This window comes from Oncorhynchus kisutch, linkage group LG6 (assembly GCF_002021735.2).
Source record: "Oncorhynchus kisutch isolate 150728-3 linkage group LG6, Okis_V2, whole genome shotgun sequence".
Lineage (NCBI taxonomy): Eukaryota > Metazoa > Chordata > Actinopteri > Salmoniformes > Salmonidae > Oncorhynchus > Oncorhynchus kisutch.
The window spans coordinates 59,325,029-59,347,540 of NC_034179.2; the positions used below are offsets into that span (position 1 = coordinate 59,325,029).

Genomic DNA, 22,512 nt, shown 5'->3' on the forward strand with positions numbered 1-22,512 from the left:
TTTGAATCAGTTTTGTAGTTAGTGGTGGGGGAAAAAACTAAACGTGCACCGGGGGGGAAGGACCGAGTTTGGGCTGGGTTAGACCACTTCAGCTGGGTTCCAACCTGAACAATGTTTAAAATGTTGATGCAGCCCCCAGTTATCCATAGTGAATACTTTTTTCTCTTATCAAAATGAAGATCCCCAAAATTTGGTCGGGAAAACTGTACCAAGAGATGACTTACCTTTTCACAATGTAGTTACAATACTATGTTAAATCCACAGTCGAGATCCTTTATTAAAAGGCTTTACATTTGTCAGTCCATTTTGTAGATTAATCAAGGCCTAGAATCAATTCAGAGGGCGAAATTTAAAGGTCACATGTGCAGAGACTGCATTCAAGGCAAATGTTGCATACTCGGCTCAATCGGAAATCATAATTATCGCACTATTATGTGGATCTTCTGTTGTCCGGATTGAATCTAGCCCGAAGTGTGGCAATGCCCCTCTTGTCCCTATAAAAGTGCCACCCCAGTAAAGTTTTCCACAGACTGCTGGGGCATGCTTGGCATTAAAGTTATTAATGGAAACAATTTAACACAGAGCGCTTTGTTCAAGTTAACGCAGCTTACTTGACTCTGATTAGATATCGGTGTCATGCTCTACAGAAGCAAAGCGAGCGAGTAGTGTCTAAAACATTAACATTGTCCCATATGTTGACACCTAACATACTGTATTAATTCCTCAAACTTTTTTCTTAGCTATCAGTTCTACACAAATACAGTGGTATCACATTCTACAATAGCAACACATCAGTACTACTGAATATATGTTTGCTATATCAAATCGATGAAATAGAAGGCATTAGCTGCAAAGCATAAATTGCTTTAATCCCAGGACCCCGGGAATATTTTGGCAAGAAAAACAAGCAGACCAGAAGTGAAATTCAAAATGTCAAGTTGACACTCAAGAATGGTGAAAAAGATGGTATTTCCAACATATCTACAGTACCCCGTGCTTCATGATAGTCAATATTAGTCTTTATTATTATTGTAAATCAGACTCAACTCTCCAAAAGTTCCCTAGCCAACCCAACTCTTTGGAAGCGTGGTCTGGGCAGAGGCGGGAGGGGTTCCACTGGTTACACTCAAGTTTAAAAGACATGTCATCCACTCAATCATCTCAAAACTTTCATAGGTCTGCATTAAAATGGTGACTATCTCACAGCTTCTCTTCAATCTGAAGCTACCACTGAGACTTGAAGTAGCATACATTTTAATTAAAATAAGTGAATGGTTATCATCATAATTTAGATACATGTGTAAATAGGAGAAATGCACCACAGACTTAATAGTGGGGGTGATTGTTTTATGGGATTCACTGGCATAGTCACGAGCTAATGGTTCAAAATGAATAAAAAACAGTGAGAGTAATAATACTTATTATAAAAAGGTTGATATCGTGTAACATTTTTCGGTAAAAAACAATGAATTTTGCCAGCAAATAATGAGGTTAAGAGCCAACGGAAAAGCAAGGACAAAAACTATGACAAAGATACACACTCATACACATTCTCTCATAGAAACCATGCACTCTCACGTACACATAGACACTTCCTGGATGAGGGATGACAGTTTCATGTGTGGAAGGACTCGGTGATGTGGCACGCTGTGAATGGCCATGGGGGGACTGAAGGTCAAATAATGGATGATTGAACATAGCCCCATATCCCTCTCTTCCATCCAATCTCTTTCTCCCTCCCTCTATCTAGTCTTCTCCTGCTTTCATTCCTCTGACAGATCCCTCATTCCGCATCTGAAAAAAGCAAAGGAAAAACCATACATTATATCTCTGCAACATGTAAAAATGCATCCAATCACACATTTTCCAGACATTCCACGAAGCAACATACCTTTTTTGTTAAAATATGATTTTAAGCCATAGCAAAACACATTTAGTGTACAGTCATATGACAACTACTGCAATAGCTTATACAGTATGTTGAGAGGGGCTAGGGTCAACTTGTCGTATCCGGTGTGCCGTGTGATCGTAAGCATGCTCCCAGTAATCTTTTCTCTCTGTCTCCCCTTCCGGAGGGCCTGAGACCGTAGGACGGCAGCTGAGGACACCCTGGCCCGATGATTGCTGGCTATGCCTGTCCCCAGTCGACCTGGTTGTGCTGCCGATCCTGTGCTGCTGATCTGACAGCAGCTGTGGACTGCCTGGCCTGACTACACATGCTCATAAGGTAGCCTTCCGAGGTGGCAAGCACAGTAGCATAGTGGTTAGAGATGCAAGCCAGCAACAGGAGGGTTGCCAGTTCTAATCACAGGTCCGATGGGAAAAATCAGTGAGCTGTTAACCAGGGGGTTGTTGGTATCAAATTCTAGATGATATCACATGTCGCTGTGCCCTTGAGCAAGACACTTACGACTCTATTCAATCCACATTGCATAAGTTTATCTTTACAGTGTGATTGCCTTTAAATGTCAAAGTTCCTGCTTTAGAGGAGACTGCATTCATGGTAAATGCTGCATATGTCGGCTCAATCGGAAATTCACTTAATTATATTGCGGAATCTGTAACGCTTCAGCTTTACAGATTGAATAGAGCCATTTGTATTTATTCTGGAACCCCATTAGCTGCTGCCAAGGCAGCTACTCTTCCTGGGGTCTGGAAAAATTAAAGCAGTTATACAATTTTAAAAACATTACAATACATTCATAACAGATTTCACAACACACTAAGTGTGTGCCCTAAGGCCCCTACTCCACTACCACATATCTACAACACAAAATCCATGTGTATGTTATCGTGTCCCCGCTGTTCCATAAGGTTCCATAAGGTGTATTTTATCTGCTTCTACTGCTTGCATCAGTTACCGGATGTGGAATAGAGTTCTATGTAGTCATGGCTCCATGTAGTACTGTGCACCTCCGATAATCTGTTCTGGACTTGGGGACTGTGAAGAGACCTCTGATGGCATGTCTTGTGGGGTATGCATGGGTGTCTGAGCTGTATGACAGTAGTCAATAGCTCTCACAAATACAAGTAGCGATGAAGTCAATCTCTCCTCCACTTTGAGCCAGGAGAGATTGACATGCATATTATTAATGTTTGCACTCTGTGTGAATCAATTTCCACGTTATTTAGTGAATGATTTGTCCCAAATACAATGCTTTTAGTTTTAGAAATATTTTAGGACTAACTTATTCCTTGCCACCCATTCTGAAACTAACTGCAGCTCTTAACTTCTTGGTGACAGGGGGGCAGTAATTGAGTAGCTTGGATGAATAAGGTGCCCAGAGTAAACTGCCTGCTACTCTGTCCCAGATGCTAATATATGCATATTATTAGTAGTATTGGATAGAAAACACTCTGGAGTTTCTAAAACGGTTTGAATGATGTCTGTGAGTATAACAGAACTCTGGCAGGTGAAAACCTGAGAAAAATCCAACCAGGAAGTGGGAAATCTGAGGTTTGTAGTTTTTCAACTCTTTGCCATTCTAATGTACAGTGTAAATGGGGTCATATTGCACTTCCTAAGGCTTCCATAGACATCAACAGTCTTTAGAACTTTGTTTCAGGCTTCTACTATGAAGGGGGAGAGAATGAGAGGGGATTGAGCCAGGTGTCTGGCAGAGTGCCACAGGCTCCGTGAGGCGCGATCACGAGAGAGTTAGCCCTCGTTCCATTGCTTTTCTACAGACAATGGAATTCTCCAGTTGGAACATTATTGAAGATATGATAAAAACATACTAAAGATTGATTCTGTACTTAGTTTGACAAGTTTCTACGACCTGTAATATAACTTTTTGAACTTTTCTTTTTGGCTGCTTTGTTGTCTTGAACGCTGTACTCAGATTATTGCATGGTTTGCTTTTTCCATAACATCAAAAAAAAAAAAAATTCGGACACAGCGGTTGCATTAAGGAGAAGTATATCTCTAATTCCATGTATAACACTTGTATTTTCATCAACATTTATGATGAGTATTTCTGTAAATTGATGTGGCTCTCTGCACAATCACCGCATGTTTTAGAACTACTGAACCCATGTAAAATGAGATTTTTTTATTTAAATATGCACTTTAGCAAACAAAACATACATGTATTGTGTAACATGAAGTCCTATGAGTGTCATCTGATGAAGATCAAAGGTTAGTGATTAATTCTCTCTCTATTTGTGCTTTTTGTGAATCCTCTCTATGGCTGGAAAAATGGCTGTTTTTCTGTGACTTGGTGTGACCTAACGTAATCGTTTGTGGTGCTTTCGCTGTGGCTGGATTAATGAGAATTTTATATTTAAAATGGTGTAAAATACTTGTATGCTTGACGAATTTTAATTATGAGATTTTTGTTGTTTTGAATTTGGCGCCCTGCACTTTCACTGGCTGTTGGCGAGGTGGGACGCTAAGTGTTAATTTCAGTCGCTCTAGTAGCTGACATTTATAGTTTAATTTATTTTACCCGATTATAACACACTATTTTGCAAAGAAGGTCCACAGTAGCCTCAACAGCACTCTCTAGGGTAGTACCATGGTGTAGCCGGAAAACAGCTAGCTTCCGTCCTCCTCTGGATACATTGACTTCAATACAAAACCTAGGAGGCTCATGGTTCTCATCCCCTTCCATAGACTTACACAGTAATGACGACAACTTCCGGAGGACTTCCTCCAGCCTATCAGAGCTCTTACATCATGAACTGAAATGTTGTCCACCCAATCAAAGGATCAGAGAATTAATCTAGTAATGAAAGCATAAACTACAGCTAGCTAGCACTGCAGTGTATATAACATTTGGTGAGTAGATGACTCAAACAGAAAAAATAAAATAGTTGAACAGTTCTGAAGAAATAAATTTCTTCCAAAATGAAGGAGAAGCAAGAGTCTTTTTTTCTTCAATGAAATGTATTTATAAAGCCCTTTTTACATCAGCCGATGTCACAAAGTGCTGTACAGAAACCCAGCCTAAAACCCCAAACAGCAAGCAATGCAGATGTAGAAGCACGTGGCTTGGAAACACTCCCTTGAAAGGCCGGAACCTAGGAAGAAACCTAGAGATGAACCAGACTGAGGGGTGGCCAGTCCTCTTCTGGCTGTGCCGGGTGGAGATTATAATAGTACATGGCCAAGATGTTCAAACGTCATAGAATACCAGCAGGGTCAGATAATGATAATCACAGTGGTTGTAGAGGGTGCAAACAGGTCAAACACCTCAGGATTAAATCAGTTGGCTTTTCATAGCCTAACATCCAGAGTTAGAGACAGCAGGTGCGGTAGAGAGAGTCCAAAACAGCAGGTCTTGGACAAGGTAGCACTTCCGGTGTTTAACTTTCACTCACTTAGTTACCAAATGCAGCTAGCTAGTTTAGCCTACTGAAACACCCTGCTCAAACAGAAGGATGCTATTTTAGCTAGGTGGTTATGACTTTCCAACAACACTGGCACACTTCCAAGTCAAGGTAAGCTTTTGGTATTACTAATTTATTGCCACCGGGCCCACCGGTGTAACTGTTTACACTAACATTACGGCATGATTGTAGCTGGTTTTACAAACACATTAGTTATATTAGCCAGTGGTGTAAAGTACTTAAAATACTTTAACGTACTCCTTTAGTTTTTTGGGGTATCTGTACTTTACTATTTATATTTTTTGACTACTTTTACTTCACTACATTCCTTTAGAAAATATTGTACTTTTTACACCATACATTTTCATTGACACCCAAAATTACTCATTACATTTTGAATGCTTAGTAGGCCAGGAAAATAGTCCAATTCACGCACTTATCAACCGAACATCCCTGGTCATCCCTACTGCCTCTGATCTGGCGGACTCTCTAAACATACACTTTGTGTGTAATTTATGTCAGTGTTGGAGTGCCCCTGGCTTTCCGCAATTACATTTTTTTGTTTATAAATAAAAATGGTGCCATCTGGTTTGAAATTATTTATACTCAGGTATATTTTAAATCAAATACTTTCAGACTTACTCAAGTAGCATTTTACTGGGTGACTTATTTTCTACGAAGGTATCTTTACTTTTACTCAAGTATGACAGTTGGGTACTTTATCCACCACTGCTATTAGCTATGCTGACTATGACATTACTTTAGCTAATATGGTGACAATGACGTAGGCTGTGTGTAGAGGTTTGGCTTGGGAAAGTTTTTTCGCCTGGTCACATACAGGACTCTGGCGGTCACAAAATTGTCAGCCGGTGATTGTCAAGCAAATAACAGTTGGTCTCACACTTCAAGATGGCCACCATTGTTCCTGTACCCAAGAAGGCACAGGTAACTGAACGTAATGACTATCACCCCGTAGCACTCACCTCTGTCATTATGAAGTGCTTTGAGAGACTAGTCAAAGGATCATATCACATCCTCTAACTTACCTGCCACCCTACAGCCACTTCAATTTGCTTATCACCCCAATAGATGCAATCGCCCTTACTCTGCACACTTCCCTATCCCATCTGGACAAGAATGCGGTTTATTGACTATAAGCTCAGCAATCAACACCATAGTACCCTCCAAGCTCATCATTAAGCTTGAGGCCCTGGAACTGAATCCCGCCCTGTGCAACTGGGTCCTGGACTTCATGACGGGCCGCCCCCAGGTGGTGAAGGTAGGAAACATCACATCCACTAATCCTCACCATTGGGGCCCCACAAGGGTGCGTGCTCAGCCCCCTCCTGTACTCCCTGTTCACCCATGACTGTGTGGCCAAGCATGCCTCCAGCTCCATCATCAAGTTTGCAGATGACACTACAGTGGTAGGCTTGATTACCAACAATGATGAGACAGCCTACAAGGAGGAGGTGAGGTCTCTGGGAGTGTGGTCCCTGGAAAACAACCTCCCACTCAATGTCAACAAAAGGAGATGATTGTGGACTTCAGGAGACCGCAGAGCGTGAACCCCCCCATCTACGTCAACGGGACCGCAGTGGAGAAAGTGGAAAGCTTCAAGTTCCTTGGCATACACATCAATGGACCACCCACACAGACAATGTGGTGAAGAAGGCACAAAATAGCCTCAAACTCACATGCTGCTCATATATGTCAGTTAGGCTCTACACCCCTTGTAAAGTGGATTAATGTGCTTAATTTTAAGAATAAGTTATTTGGCCACTTTAGTTGTGATACAAACCCCATTAAATCATATAGGCCTATGGGCTAGGCTACATATGGTGTGTGACTATGATTCGAACTAGTCACAAAACAAGGCATTGTTTCTTATGCTGGGCATCATTCAAAAGTGATAATGTATAATTCAAGTGACAGGCTAATAGTCAACCATCAGACTTTTCTTGATTTAATTTTGTCCTTACATAAACTAAATAATATGTGTGAAATTTGTTTTGATTTAGAATGGACCCTTATCATGCACCTGTATCGAAACAGGGGCAGCTTTAAAAAAATACATCTATGCACTTAAATAGCGTTTGGAGGATGCATTTCCCCGTGGCAGCCAGGTAGGCTATACTCCCGTTGGAAATAAGAAATTTGCTTAATATTAGGAAAGTTGAGAAATACATTTGGTAGGCCTAGCCTATAGAAAACTGATGGGATCCTCTTTTTTTTTATTGGCCATCACTCGGTTTTCTCCCACAATTGCATAGCCTATAGAAATGTTACGCAACATGACCTCATGGGCTCGCATGAAGTGATTCGATTTTCAATTTCATTTGCATCTAATCATGTCAGTGATTAGAGGGACAATAGAGTGCTGAGTACCAGGCAGTTAGCAAGTTTGGCAGGCTACTAATGACAAGCAGCAGCATCAGAGCTTGGAGAAGCCTAATTACTGTGACTAAACGGTCATGTGGAATTTGACAGCCTTCATGACCAGTGACCGCTGGTGTTGCGGTAATAAGGTCACCGCAACAGCCCTAGTTACATACAGCTGTGTTGTGCATTGAAGTCCACAAGCGAAGATAACATGGCTGTTATGAGTGAACTCTGTTTACGTGTGATCAGGGGTGTATTCATTCTGCCGATTCTGTTGAAAAACATTTCTTCCAAAGAAAGTAAACGTAACAAAACGGGATAAACATACCTGAATTTGTCCAACAGAAACTTGTTTGCAACTGTTGAACTAATGATTACACCCCATATCAGCTAGATACAGGCAAATGTGTGCAAGGCGGTATTGACTGTCACAGTTGGTCACCTCAAATTTGTCTCTTGAACTGTGTGCACCTACGTTTTAAACTTTCATTCATAGGCTAGGTTGTAGCAACCTCATGATGGGTATAGGGAAAATGTAAGTATAATGTAGTAGCCTAAACCTATCGCTGTTACATTGAACTGGGTGAATGGAATATGAATGAGAGTCATCCAATATGCTGTAATAGGAATAAGGCCATGGTCATGAAAATAAAATCATCCTCCCTCATCTTAAACGGCACTGTCCGCCACTGTGGTAGACATAGAGGCCCTACGTGCACCGCACACAGAGATGGGCATTCCAGTGGTGTTGTTGCCTCTGGAAAGATGGTTTATTTTTGGTCAATTGCAGATTACGGTTTCAATAAAACATTTTTTTAAATCTCATTGTGAACCAAAAACTAAAAGTGATTAGGTCAAAACATTTTAAAAATGGATAAATAAATAAAAATCTAATCAAATCACTGGCGCCCTTGAGACCAATAAAAAAAAAGTGTCGCACTGCCAAGTCAAACAGCTGCAAATGTGACTGTTTGGTCGCAGTATCAAACCCTGGCATTTGCCAGAAAGAGCTTCCCTCTCAAATGGTTAAGGCAACAACAACAAAAAATCCAATGACTGGTTTGTATAAACCTTGCGTACTGCCTCTATGACCTCAATGTTGCAATTTACAAATGCTATTATCCTTGTACCATAGAGTGAACAGTGTCCTGACAAGACAGCAACTTCTCTGTGCAAGGAAAAATCATGCATCAGCATCATTGATATGTAAAGTGCATTCATAAAGTATTCAGACCCCTTTACTTTTTCTACATTTTGTTACATTACAGCCTTTTTCTAAAATGTATTACATTTGGTTTTTTCTCTCAATCTACACACAATACCCCCTAATGACAAAGCAAAAACTTGTTTAGACATTTTTGCAAATGTATAAAAATCCTGAAATATCACATTTACATAAGTATTCAGACCCTCTGCACTTTTTTTGAAGCACCTTTAGCAGCAATTACAGCATTGAGCCTTCTTGGGTATGACACTACAAGCTTGGCACACCTGTATTTGGTGAGTTTCTCCCATTGTCCTCTGCAGATCCTCTCAAGCTCTGTCATGTTGGATGGGGAGCATTGCTGCAAAGCTATTTTCAGGTCGCTCCAGAGTTCAAGTCCAGGCTCTGGCTGAGCCACTCAAGGACATTCAGAGACTCGTCACAAAGACACCCCTGCGTTGTCTTGGCTGTATGCTTAGGATTGTTGTCCTGTTGGAAGGTGAACCTTCGCCCCGGGTCTAAGGTCTGAGCGCCCTAGAGCAGGTTTTCATCAAGGCTCTCTCTGTACTTTGCTCTGTTCATCTTTGCCTCAAAGAAATAGTCCGGACAAAAATCTGGTTGCTAATTATTTTTCGTTGCTAAGCAATCAATGAAGGCTGGCTAACATTCATGTCACTTGCTAGCTAACACGCTGTCGACAGCAAACAGATGTAAAACTCTCCAGCTGAAATGACAGCAAACTATCTGCATTTGTTTGTTTTAGCTGTTTTCTTTTGACATCTCTTTGGATATATACAGTGCATTTGGAAAGTATTCAGCCACCTCGACTTTCTCCACATTTTGTTACGTTACAGCCTTATTCTAAAATTAATTAAATATGTCCCCCCCCCCCCTCATTCTACACATAATACCCCATAATGACAAAGCGAACCTTTTTTATTTTGGCAAATGTATTAAAAATAAAAGGTGTGCCTTACATAGGTATTCAGACCCTTTGCTTATGAGACTTGAGATTGAGCTCAGGTGCATCCTGTTTCCATTGATCATCCTTGAGATGGGAACTTGATTGGAGTCCACCTGTGGTAAATTCAAATAATTGGACATGATTTGGAAAGGCACACACCTGTCTATATAAGGTCCCACAGTTGACTGTGCATGTCAGAGCAAAAACCAAGCTATGCGGTCGAAGGAATTGTCCGTAGAGCTCCAAGACACAATTGTCTCGAGGCACAGATCTGGGGAAGGGTACCAAAACATGTTTGCAGCATTGAAGGTCCACATGAACATTAGTGGCCTCAATCGTTCTTAAAAGGAATAAGTTTGGAACCACCACGACTCCTAGAGCTGGCCGCCCAGAGCTGGCCGCCCAGCCAAACTAAGCAATCGGGGGAGAAGGGCCTTGGTCAGGGTGGTGACCAAGAACCTGATGGTCACTCTGACAGAGCTCCAGAGTTCATCTGTGGAGATGAGAGAACCTTCCAGAAAGACAACCAATCTCTGCAGCCCTTTATGGTAGAGTGGCCACGTGGAAGCCACTCCTCAGTAAAAGGCACATGACAGCCCACTTGGAGTTTGCCAAAAGGCACCTGAAGAAGGGAAAGGGGGATGCCTAGTCAGTTGTCCAACTTAAAGTACTGAACTAAAATGTGTCTTCTGCATTTAACCCAACCCCTCTGAATCAGAGGAGCGGGGGGGGGGGCCTGCCCTAATTGACATCCACGTCTTTGGCGCCAGGGGAACAGTGGGTTAACTGATTTTGACCTTGTCAGCTTGGGGATTCGATCCAGCAACCTTCCGTTTACTGGCTCAACGCACTAACCACTAGGCTACCTGCCAGACCATGAGAAACAAGATTCTCTGGTCTGATGAATTCAAGATTGAACTTTTTGTCCTGAATACCATGTGTCACGTCTGGAGGAAACCTGGCACCATCCCTACGGTGAAGCATGGTGGTGGCTGTGGGGATGCTTTTCAGTGGCAGGTACTGGGACACTAGGCAGGATTGAGGCAAAGATGAACAGAGCAAAGTAGAGAGATCCTTGATGAAAACCTGCTTAGAACTAGGGTCGAAGGTTCTCCTTCCAACAGGACAACGCAGGAGCAGCTTCAGGACAAGTCTCTGAATGTCCTTGAGTGGCCCAGCCAGAGCCCAGACTTGAACCTGATCGAACAACTCTGGAGATACCTGAAAATAGCTTTGCAGCGACACTCCCCATCCAACCTGACAGAGCTTGAGAGGATCTGCAGAGAAGAATAGGAGAAACTCCCTAAATACAGGCGTTTCAAGCTGATATAGCGTCATACCCAAGCAGACTCGAGGCTGTAATCACTGTCAAAGGTGATTCAACAAAGTACTTTGTAAAGGGTCTGAAAATTACATAAATTATGATATTTCCATTTGAATAAACTTTAAAAAATATCAACCTATTTTTGCTTTGTCATTATGGGGTACTGTGTGTAGATTGCTGAAAAAATTTTTTTTGAATCAATTTCAGAATAAGGTTGTTACGTAACAAAATGTGGAAAAAGTCAAGGGGTCTGAATACTTTCCGAATGCACTGTATGTATTTTGTCACACATTCGAACTATTTTTAAAGTGAGATTTCCAATGCACTTTGTCTCGATCTGGTTTTATGTGCCATTTACAAGAGTAAAAGGTATCAATGAGTAGAACTCCTTTAAAGTAGATAGTACTGCTCCTTTTTCACAAGTGCATTAACACCAAATTGAACACCATTGGAGACTGTACAGGTAATAGTAAGGACTGTTTAGCAGGCAGAAAATGGTGCCCAATATTCATTCAATATCAGGGTTTATGAATGCATACCTGGTCCAGCTCTCTCTGTGTCTCCTCCTCCATCCGGCGGATGTCATCCATGGTTAGGTTCACCCAACGGTCTAGCCAGCAGAAGAGCTGCCGATGGAAATTAGTGAAGAGGCGCTTCTCTTGCTGCTCCAGGAGGGGGAGGGCAGAAGAGGGGATATGAGTATGGTGAGAGAGAGATATATTCTTATGGAACTCTTTTTCTAATTGTCATTGCACTGATCTTAAAGTGACTAGGTACAAACCAGTCTAATGACGACCTTTTACCCTATTGTCTTCACCAGTTTTTTCCAATCAGTACAGATGAACGGGAAGAGACAATGAGAGGATGTGTTTAAGTAATCGAGAGAGCAGGGGTTCTCAACCTTTCTTACACAAGCAAGGCCCCACATTATCATTTTCTTATTGATCAATCCTAAATCTAGTAGGGCATGTCAATCTGCTTTACATATATAAAAAAAGGTAATTGGAATGTACTACCACAAAGAGATCATGCAGGACAATTGATTTTTTTGTTGGGATCTTTGAGGGCTCACTCTCTGGTAGGGATATGCATTTTACAGTAGATCAGTTTGAAAATATACAAATACAAATATATGTTGTTCTTGAAGACAAAACTAAATTATTCAAGTAAAACTCTCGCTGCCCGACTACATGGATGGTTATATAGACTGGAGCAGTTATTACTTTTTGACAAGTCATACAAATTGCTGTTAAGCCCAAAACCAGCCAGAAGTTGGCTCTTAATCCAATTCTGAGACATTCAACTCCATTTATCTTGCTCCATGTTATACCAGCACTAATGTATGTGCCATCATGTAGACTCAAATCACACAGATAGATGGTTTGAGTTAATATACAAGACAGGATCATCAGAACTAAACAATAAATACATGCGTATACACATACATCAGTGTTTCCCAACCCTGGTCCTCGAGTACCCCCAACAGTACACCTTTACTGTTATAGCCAATAGAAACACATTGAATAACACATTTGTACATGACAAAACATGTCAATCAAAAATAAATCAGAAGGAATCTGATTTTTAAGTGTCTGTCCAAGTGTATATCTAAGAAAACTCAGAGGGAACATTTTCGTTTTTTAGACCCATATTTGGTCACATTATTATGACACTTTGACACTTTTCACCCCACATTGTGCCCTTTTTACAGCCTGGTACTGGGTTACCTTTATACGACTACCCTGAAGCTTGTGTGCGTCGCAGAGCAACACAACCAACACCTTCTTGTTCGTGAGAGTCTCCCCTTACAATATTGGTGACAGTCGGTTTTGTGAGAAGACCTCTTCAAAATGATGACATCTGCGACAGAGTTCAGAGGCCTGCCGTAAAAGCTCTTGGTTATAGATGTGGCCATAAGCCAAAATCCATTGGCGGATGGTGTTGGTACTATTTGAGTATTTAAAACCTTTGTTATCTGAATTATTCATTTTAACTTAGACTGGCTTACCCCGGCCTCAGACCATTTTAAGAATATTTGTCTCGACTTTAACCTGAATCAACTGATTGCAAAACCCACACGGATGAATGTAAAAAATCCAGCAAATGCCTCACTGATTGGGGGCTATCTGTCAGAATTAGGTCAAAAGTACTTGTCCAGCTGTGTCTTTGCTAATTATCTCTGGGATCAGGGTTCTATAAAAACTGGTCCTTCGTTACATAGCAGAAAACAAATCATTCCGTCAACACTCATTCCGGTTATTGGCTATGGCGATATCATCTATATATAAATGCAGCTGCCACTGTATTGAAGCCATTGGATGCAGTTGATCATAGCGCATTGCGCTTTATTACGGGGTGATAGGTTCAGTACACATTGGATTTTGAATCAGAAAGTAGCCTGGCTCCCTTTGAAGTCTTGTAGATCGATGCATTGCATTATTTGTGTTTATAAAGCCCTCTTGCATAAACTTCCACCATACCTTACCTCGTTCTAACTTTCAGACGTAGAAGTTACCAGACCCTGATTCAGGGATGTCTAACCCTGTATACTAGGCAGTGTCAGAGGAAGGCCCACCTGGACTATTTATTTATTGACACCCCGCCCTTTGTTTTTACACTGCTGCTACTCGCTGTTTATTATCTATGCATAGTCACTTTACAAATTACCTCGACCAACCCCTCACATTATATAGTGCCGGAAGGGATGGGCTCTTAACCAACTGTGCCATTTCGCATTGTTTGTAACTTATTTTGTACATAATGTTGCTGTTACCATATTGTTATTTTACTGCTGCTCTTTAATTATTTTAGACTTTTATCAATTATTTTTTGTGGTATTTTTCTTAAAGCTGCATTGTTGGTTAAGTAAGCATTTCACTGTCGGCGCATGTGACAAACACAATTTGATTGACTTGTTATGTAAATGTGTTGTGTTGTAGATTTTTTTTTAAACTTTAGTTTATGTAATAAATATTTTATTAACTCAATTTCTTGAACTGCATTGTTGGTTAAAACCTGTTGTGTGTAGGGGGCAGTATTTTGATGAAAAACGTACCCAAATGAAACTGCCTATTTCTCAGGCCCAGAATATGCATATAATTGTCAGATTAGGATAGAAAACACTCAAAACTGTCAAAATATTGTCTGTGAGTATAACAGAACTGATATTGCAGGCGAAAACTTGAGGAAAATCCAACCCGGAAGTGCTGTTTTTCCTGAAAGCTCTCTGTTCCATTGCCTGCCTTCGCTCCATTTAAAGGGATATCAACCAGATTGCTTTTCCTATGGCTTCCCCATGGTGTGAACAGGCTTTAGACATAGTTTCAGGCTTTTATTTTGACAAATGAACGAGAAAGATCACATCGCATCATTGTATGGCTGGGTGCCAGCAGCGTTTTGCATGCGCAACAGCTTGGAGCAGACATTTTCTCTCTCTCGCCTATTGAAGAAGCTTTACAGTCCTGGTTGAAATATTATCGATTATATATTGTAAAAACAACCTGAGGATTGATTATAAAAAACGTTTTACATGTTTCTACGAACTTTACGGATACTATTTGGAATTTTCGTCTGCCCGGTCGTGACCGCTAGAGCCTGTGGATTTCTGAACATAACCCGCCAACCAAATGGAGGTATTTTGGATATAAAAATAATCTTTATGGAACAAAAGAAAGGAACATTTATTGTGTAACTGGGAGTCTCGTGAGTGCAAACATCCGAAGATCATCGAAGGTAAGCGATTAATTTTATTGCTTTTCTGACTTTCGTGACAAATCTACTTGGCTATTAGCTGTTTGTAATGTTTTGTCTGCTGAGAGAGATGTCCTTACATAAACGCTTGGTATGCTTTCGCCGAAAAGCTTTTTTTGAAATCTGACACACCAGGTGGATTAACAAGCTAAGCTGTGTTTTGCTATATTGCACTTGTGATTTCATGAAAATGTAATATTTTTAGTAATTTAATTTGAATTTGGCGCTCTGCAATTCAGCGGATGTTGACAAATTATCCCAGTAACGGGATGGGTGCATCAAGAAGTTAAGGGCTTGTAAGTAAGCATTTCAGGGTAAGGTTATACCTGTTATATTCGGCGCATGTGACAAATAAAATTTGATTTGCTTGTGAATTGTTGCATTATTGACGAGTGAAATGAGTATTTCACACTATTATTCAACAGTGTAAAATGTTTAACATTAAAAGTTGTTGGCAAAGGTGGCGCAGTGGTCTAAGGCGCAGTGCCTTAGCTGTATCACTAGAGAATCTGGTTCGAGTCCAGGCTCTGTCACAGCCGGCCGCGACCGGGCGGCGCACAATTGGCCCAGCGTCGTCCAGGTTAGGGGAGGGTCTGGCCGGCAGGGATGTTCTTGTCCTATCGCGCACTAGCGACTCCTGTGGCGGAACAGGCGCAATGCACACTGACTTAGTCGCCAGGTGTACAGTGTTTACTCCACCACACTAGTGTGGCTGGCTTCCGGGTTAAGCGGGCATTGTGTCAAGAAGCAGCGCAGCTTGGCTGGGTTGCAGGGACGCAGGGGTCTCGACATTGGCTTCTCCCGAGTCCGTACGGGAGTTGCAGAGATGGGACAAGACTGACTACCAATTGGGGAGAAAAAGGGGTAAAAAAAAAAAAGTGTACAAAAAAAAAGACAAAAGACAAAATAAAAACAAACACTGTGATGTTCACTGTAAATTTGAGCTGCGCAGCAAGAATCTTGCATTGTGTCAAGCCACATCCAAAAGTAAGAAAGGGTTGTAATTTCAATATAAAAGTTCAAAATCTGGGGATCTACAAAGAAGACGGTGCAGCAACAAGTCTAGTGAATGTAATGATGCTCTTAGCTCTTCTAAGCTCTTACCTTGTGAATAAAGTTCTCCACTCGTCCCTGCAGCCCCCACCAGCGGAAATGCACCGTTACAAGCTTATAGGCAGTCATATAGGGACAGTTACTGTTGTGGAGCTCCTTCTACACAGTAAAAGAGAGATTGAACAGACAAACAAGGAGAGGAATGAGAGAGGCAAAGGATACCCAGATTTAACATGTAAATCAATTTTCTATTCAATGCTAGATTGGGCAAACAAATATGCTTCTTTTACTTTGAAATGTCATGCTGCCTTTATGATACATAAAATCTATGGTAAAATATGGTAAATTAAAACAGAACAAGTGTAATTTCAGACATGCCTTCCATCCTGGTCCCAGGGGTCCTCTTCCCGTTTTCTCAGAATGGAAGATGGCTGGGTCTTCCTCTGGCTTATAGTCCTACATATGAAAACAGAGAAAAAGTATTTCATATGTATACATTTTACATATAGACTACAGTATGCATAGAATAAGGAATTAGACATGAACCTTCTTAAATGGTATAAAAAGTCAAACATTTTGGTCAGGGAGTTAATCAACCATGGTTTGCCAGTGCTGTGATAAGAAATGTGTTGTAAAACAATTCATTTGAAGTATTTATCTGCACTGTATGTTTATTAGCTAGCCAGACAGTTTTAGAAGAATGATTCCATTCCTATGAAATCCTTAAGAGTCTATTGACACACCCATGTGTCAATCTTAAGTAACAAAAAAAAGTCCCATCAAAATCCTTCAGCTTATGCTAGAGATATTCGCATGCAGCCTTCTGCATCTGCGGTGGAAGATGGCCGAGCTATAGCGGTGTTTGACAGACCATGGGTCTTCTGACAAAAACATCTGTAGCGTCCAAACAGTCTACAAACTAAACTACGTCCACTCTATGGAAAGATGAGACCCCTTCAAGCCCCACGAAACTCGTCTGAAGGTAACCCATACAAATAAATGGAAGTATGGAGGTAGTTTAAGGCGAACAAAAATAATGGGGTTAAATGTGTGCAAAAAAAGATAAGCTCAGGAAATATTACATCTCCTAGATATAGGACAGACACTTTAAAACCATATGATTTATTTTTTGACTGTCTTCTTGCCATTTATGAATGTGTTATTCAATGCGTTTCTATGGACTATAGTAGTAAAGGTCAAATTCATAATTTTTGTTATACCTAAAAGTCTAGATCAAATAGCTAAATGATCCATGGTATGAATAGGGCTGTTAGAGACATGACCGCAGTCAAATTCCACATGACAATATTCTCATGGTTTCTGGAAGGAAATGCTGTCGGAATGCTCAACAGGTGTCGCTCATTCAGCCGACAAACTTTCAACCGGTTCTCCCCATTAAGCAACGCGTCGGAGTCAGAGGCCGAGCCTTCTCTGGTCTCTCCTCCACAAGTTACAGGATCTGAGCCGCCAAAGCCTCCCACCATTAGCGCTGACAAATTGAAAACCCTAGTCCTTAGCGACTCCATTACCCGCAGTATCAGACTTAAAAAGAATCATCCAGTGATCATACACTGTTTACCAGGGGCAGGGCTACCGACGTAAAGGCTAATCAGAAGATGATGCTGGCTAATACCCTGACTACACCGCTCGTGTTGCAAAATACATTTAGGAATATATATGTTATTCAATTATTGCGCGCGGCAACGAGCGTCTGCGTTGCCAAGGGCTAAAATAGAAGTCATTCCTATTTCTGACGCAGATCACGCTGCAAATCCTGCCTCTCTCATCTCCTCATTGATTTATAGAAGCAGGTACCCAGGTATCTCCTCATTGGTTATACCCACATGGGTGATTGAAAGAGACACTGTTTTGCCAGTTGTCATGGTAATACTATGAAAGTGTAGATGCCAATCACCATATAAGTTCAAAGATGAAAAACCTAGGAGGAGAGATGACTAGAAACGATTCGGTTGACCCTTTTATGTGTGGATTAATTGTCGGAGTAGAGGACCTTGTGCATGTCAGGTAAAATAACAACTCAATGTTTATATCCCAGGACAAATTAGCTAGGAACAGCAAGCTAGCTAAATAGGATAAATTATAGCTAGCCAGTGCAAGCTAACTAGCTAAATTGCCATACATGTGTAATGCTATTCGACCTGTCCCCAAATTAATGTAATTGGTTCAGTGTTTGTTTTGATATTTTAACCTGCGTGTCGTGATCGCGTTTGTTGTAGGGGGACAAAATAAATGTATGCACGATAGCACACGATTGCGCACAAGCGCAGCCTGTTTGGGTAAGGCTAAAAGAGAGTATAGGGATATTGTTAACCACGTCGGCAACAACGATGTTGGGATGAAACAGTCAAAGGTCACCAAGCACAACATAGCTTCAGCGTGTAAATCAGCTAGAAAGGTGTGTCGGCATCGAGTAATTGTCTCTGGCCCCCTCCCAGTTAGGGGGAGTGATGAGCTCTACTACAGCAGTCTCACAACTCAATCGCTGGTTGAAAACTGTTTTCTGCCCCTCCCAAAAGATAGAATTTGTAGATAATTGGCCCCCTTTCTGGGACTCACCCACAAACAAGACCAAGCCTGGCCTATTGAGGAGTGACGGACTCCATCCTAGCTGGAGGGGTGCTCTCATCTTACCTATGAACAGACAGGGCTCTAAACTCCTCTAGCTCCACAATGATATAGCCAGCCTGCCAGCTTAGTGGAGTCTGTCACTAGCAGTCAGTGTAGTAAGCTCAGCTATACCAATTGAGACCGTGTCTGTGCCTCAATCTAGGTTGGGCAAAACAAAACACGGCAGTGTTCACTTTAGCAATCTCACTGGAATAAAGACCTCCATTCCTGGCATTATTGAAAGAGATAGTGATCTCACATCTCAAAATAGGGCCACTTAATGTTAGATCCCTCACTTCCAAGGCAGTTATAGTCAATTAATCACAGATCATAATCTTGATGTGATTGGCCTGACTGAAACATGGTTTAAGGCTGATTAATTTACTGTGTTAAATGAGGCCTCTCTTCCTGGTTACACTAGTGACCATATCCCCCCACGCATCCCGCAAAGGCGGAGGGGTTACTAACATTTACTATAGCAAATTTCAATTTACAAAAATGACTGCATTTTCGTCTTTTGAGCTTCTAGTCATGAAATCTATGCAGCCTACTCAATCACTTTTTATAACTACTGTTTACAGGTGTCCTGGGCCGTACACAGCATTCCTCACTGAGTTCCCTGAATTCCTAAATCGGACCTTTTTGTCAGTGCAGATAGACATTTTTGGTGACTTTAAAATTCACATGGAAAAGTCCACAGACCAACTCCAAAAGGCTTTTGGAGGCATCATCAACTCAGTGGGTTTTGTCCAACATGTCTCTGGACCTACTTACTGCCACAGTCATACTCTGGACCCAGTTTTGTCCTGTGGAATAAAAATAAATGTATAATAAATATTGTGGATCTTAATGTTTTTCCTCATAATCCTGCACCACCAATTTATTACGTTGGCAATCGCAACAAATAATCTGCCTAGACCCCAACCAAGGACCAGTAGTCTAATCTATAAGTGGCAAAAGCAAGGATTAACTTTTCTGCATCATCTAAGTTTCAGATTTTTGCAATGTTACGAAGATGGAAAAAGCTGTCCTTGAAATAGTCTTGATATGTTCATCAAAAGAGAGATCAGGGTCCAGAGTAACGCCAAGGTCCTTCACGGTGAGCCACTTTTGGTGAGTCACTTTTGTGTTACCAGTTACTCTGAATTTTGTATTTATTAGGGATCCCCATTAGCTCATCACAATCCCGCTGTTTGGTGCACACATTTGTTTACATTCCTGTTAGTGAGAATTTCTCTTTTGCCAAAATAATCCATCCACTTGACAGGTGTGGCAGATCAAGAAGCTGATTAAACAGCATGATCATTGCACCTTGTGTTGGGGATAATAAAAGGCCACTCTGAAAGGTGTACTTTGGTTGCACCACACCTTGTAATGCTGACTGCAGGATGTCCACCTCAGCTGTTGCCAGAGAATTGAATGTTAATTTCTCTACCATAAGCCACCTCCGTCGTTTTAGAGAATTTCGCAATACGTCCAACCGGCCGCACGTGTATGGTGTTGTGTGGGCGAACAGAGTGCCCCATGGTGGCGGTGGGGTTATGGTATGGACAGGCACAAGCTATGGACAACGAACACAATCGCATTTTATCGATCTCAATTTGAATGCACACAGATACCGTGACGAGATCCTGAGACCTATTGTCATGTCATTCATCCGCCTCCATCACCTTATGTTTCAGCATGATAATGCATGGACCCATGTCACTTCAGTGCAGCTTTTGACATCATCGTTCATAGCCTGCTGCTGGAAAAACTTGAGTTATCGCTTTACACCCCTTGCTATAATGTGGATAAAGAGTTAACAGAACACAGAGGGTGTTCAAACATAATCCAGGTAGAATCAGGAATTCCCCAGGGTAGCTGTTTAGGCTCCTTGCTTTTTTCAATCTTTACTAACGACATGCCACTGGCTTTGAGTAAGGCCAGTGTGTCTATGTATGCGGATGCCTCAACACTATACACGTCAGCTACTACAGCGACTGAAATGACTGCAACACTTAACAAAGAGCTGCAGTTAGTTTCGGAATGGGTAGCAAGGAATAAGCTAGTCCTAAATATTTCTAAACTAAAAGCATTATATCTGGGACAAATAATTCACTAAACCTTAAACTATGTCTTGTAATGAATGATGTGGAAAGTGAGCAAGTTGAGGTGACTAAATTGCTTGGAGTAACCCTGGAATGTAAACTGTCATGGTCAAAACACATTGATACAACAGTAGCCGAGATGGAGAGAAGTCTGTCCATATTAAAGCGCTACTCTGCCTTAACACTATCAACAAGACAGGTCCTACAGGTCATGGTTGTCATCACACCTAGACTACTGTTCAGTAGTGTGGTCAGGTGCCACAAAGAGGGACTTGGGAAAATTGCAGTTGGCTCAGAACAGGGAAGCACGGCTGGCCATTAAAAGTACACAGGACGCTAACATTAATAACATGCATGTAATTCTCTCATGACTCAAAGTGGAAGAGAGACTGACTTCCTCATTACTTGTTTTTGTAAAAGGTGTTGACAAGCTGAATATAACGAGCTCATGAATATAAGCTCCCCGCCCACTTAGACCGTTCCTTTAGGCTTCCAGATAGTTTGAGATTAAATAAAATGGTCTTTAATTCTGAGTATTTTAATAGTGTAAAAATATTATGGGAACGTTATGGTCATTCAAAGACTTTTTACTTGGGAAATAGGATGACTGTGCGGGACCTTAAACAAGGCCCACAGGAACAGTGGAAGCAAAATAGCCCCAAACATCAAGGATCCACCACCATATTTTACAGTAGGTATGGGGTTCTTTTCTGCTTATGCATCCTTATTTTAACACCAAATCCACCACTGGTGCGCGGGTCCAAATAGGTCTATTGTCATGTGATCTGACCATAGCACCAGTTCCAATCCAAGTGCCAATGCCATTAAGCAAACTCCAAGTTTTCACTTGTTGGATGACATGAAAATAGAGCTCTTTGACCATGCACGCCAGTGGTGGGTATGTCATCAAAATAAGGATTCATAAGCAGAAAAGAACCCCATACCTACTGTAAAATATGGTGGTGGATCTTTGATGTTGTTATGAGGCTATTTTACTTCCACTGGTCCTGGGCCACTTGTTAAGGTCAATGGCATCATGAACTTTACCCAGTACCAGGACATTTTAGCAAAAAACCTAGTTGCCTCTGCCAGGATGCTGAAACTCAGACAAATGTGGATCTTGCAGCAAGACAATAACCTTAAGCACACTTCAAAATCTACAAAAATGGTCTCAGTCCCTGGACTTGACCACGGCAGGGCCGGTGTTATGGATTTTACTGAGTTACAGCCTTAGGGCTCAAAGTGGAGGAGAGATTGACTTCATCACTTCTTGTTTTTATAAGTGTTGACAAGCTGAATGCACCGAGGTGTCTGTTTAAAATACTAGCACAGTTAGGACACCCATGCATACCCCACAAGACATGCCACCAGAGGTCTCTTCACAATCCAAGAACAGACTATGGGAGGCGCACAGTACTACATTGAGCCATGACTACATGGAACTCTAATCCACATCAGGTAAATTGATGCAAGCAGTAGAATCAGATTATTATTATTTTTTAACATCTTTATGGAACAACAGGGACCGTGAAGAGACACGCACACACACACAGGTGCTAGCACATGCACTATACACGCACACGTAAATTGTAATATTGTTGTATGGTGGTATTATACATTTTGTATTATAGATATGTAGTGGAGTAATAATGCTATATGATGTACTGTTTTATTTTTTGCTTAATGTGTAATGTCAGTGCCTTAATGTGTTTGGACCCCAGGAAGAGTAGCTGCTGCCTTTGCAGGAGCTAACGGGAATCCCTAATAAATAGAAAAGCAAATGTAA

General features: G+C 41.3%; 1 protein-coding gene across 3 annotated transcripts in view; it reads right to left on the reverse strand.

Annotated features, from left to right (window-relative positions):
- Positions 1–997: 997 nt before the first annotated feature.
- The window catches only part of pitpnbl (phosphatidylinositol transfer protein, beta, like), a 37,197-nt gene continuing 15,682 nt past the window's right edge, over positions 998–22,512 (reverse strand). For all 3 annotated transcript variants that reach the window (XM_020486055.2, XM_031827024.1, XM_031827025.1), the window contains 4 exons: positions 16,387–16,464; positions 16,060–16,167; positions 11,745–11,867; positions 998–1,794 (listed from right to left, as the gene is read on the reverse strand). In XM_020486055.2, coding sequence (XP_020341644.1) covers positions 1,747–1,794; positions 11,745–11,867; positions 16,060–16,167; positions 16,387–16,464 — 357 coding nt within the window. In that variant the 3' untranslated portion in view covers positions 998–1,746. The remainder of the gene's footprint in view (positions 1,795–11,744; positions 11,868–16,059; positions 16,168–16,386; positions 16,465–22,512) is intronic.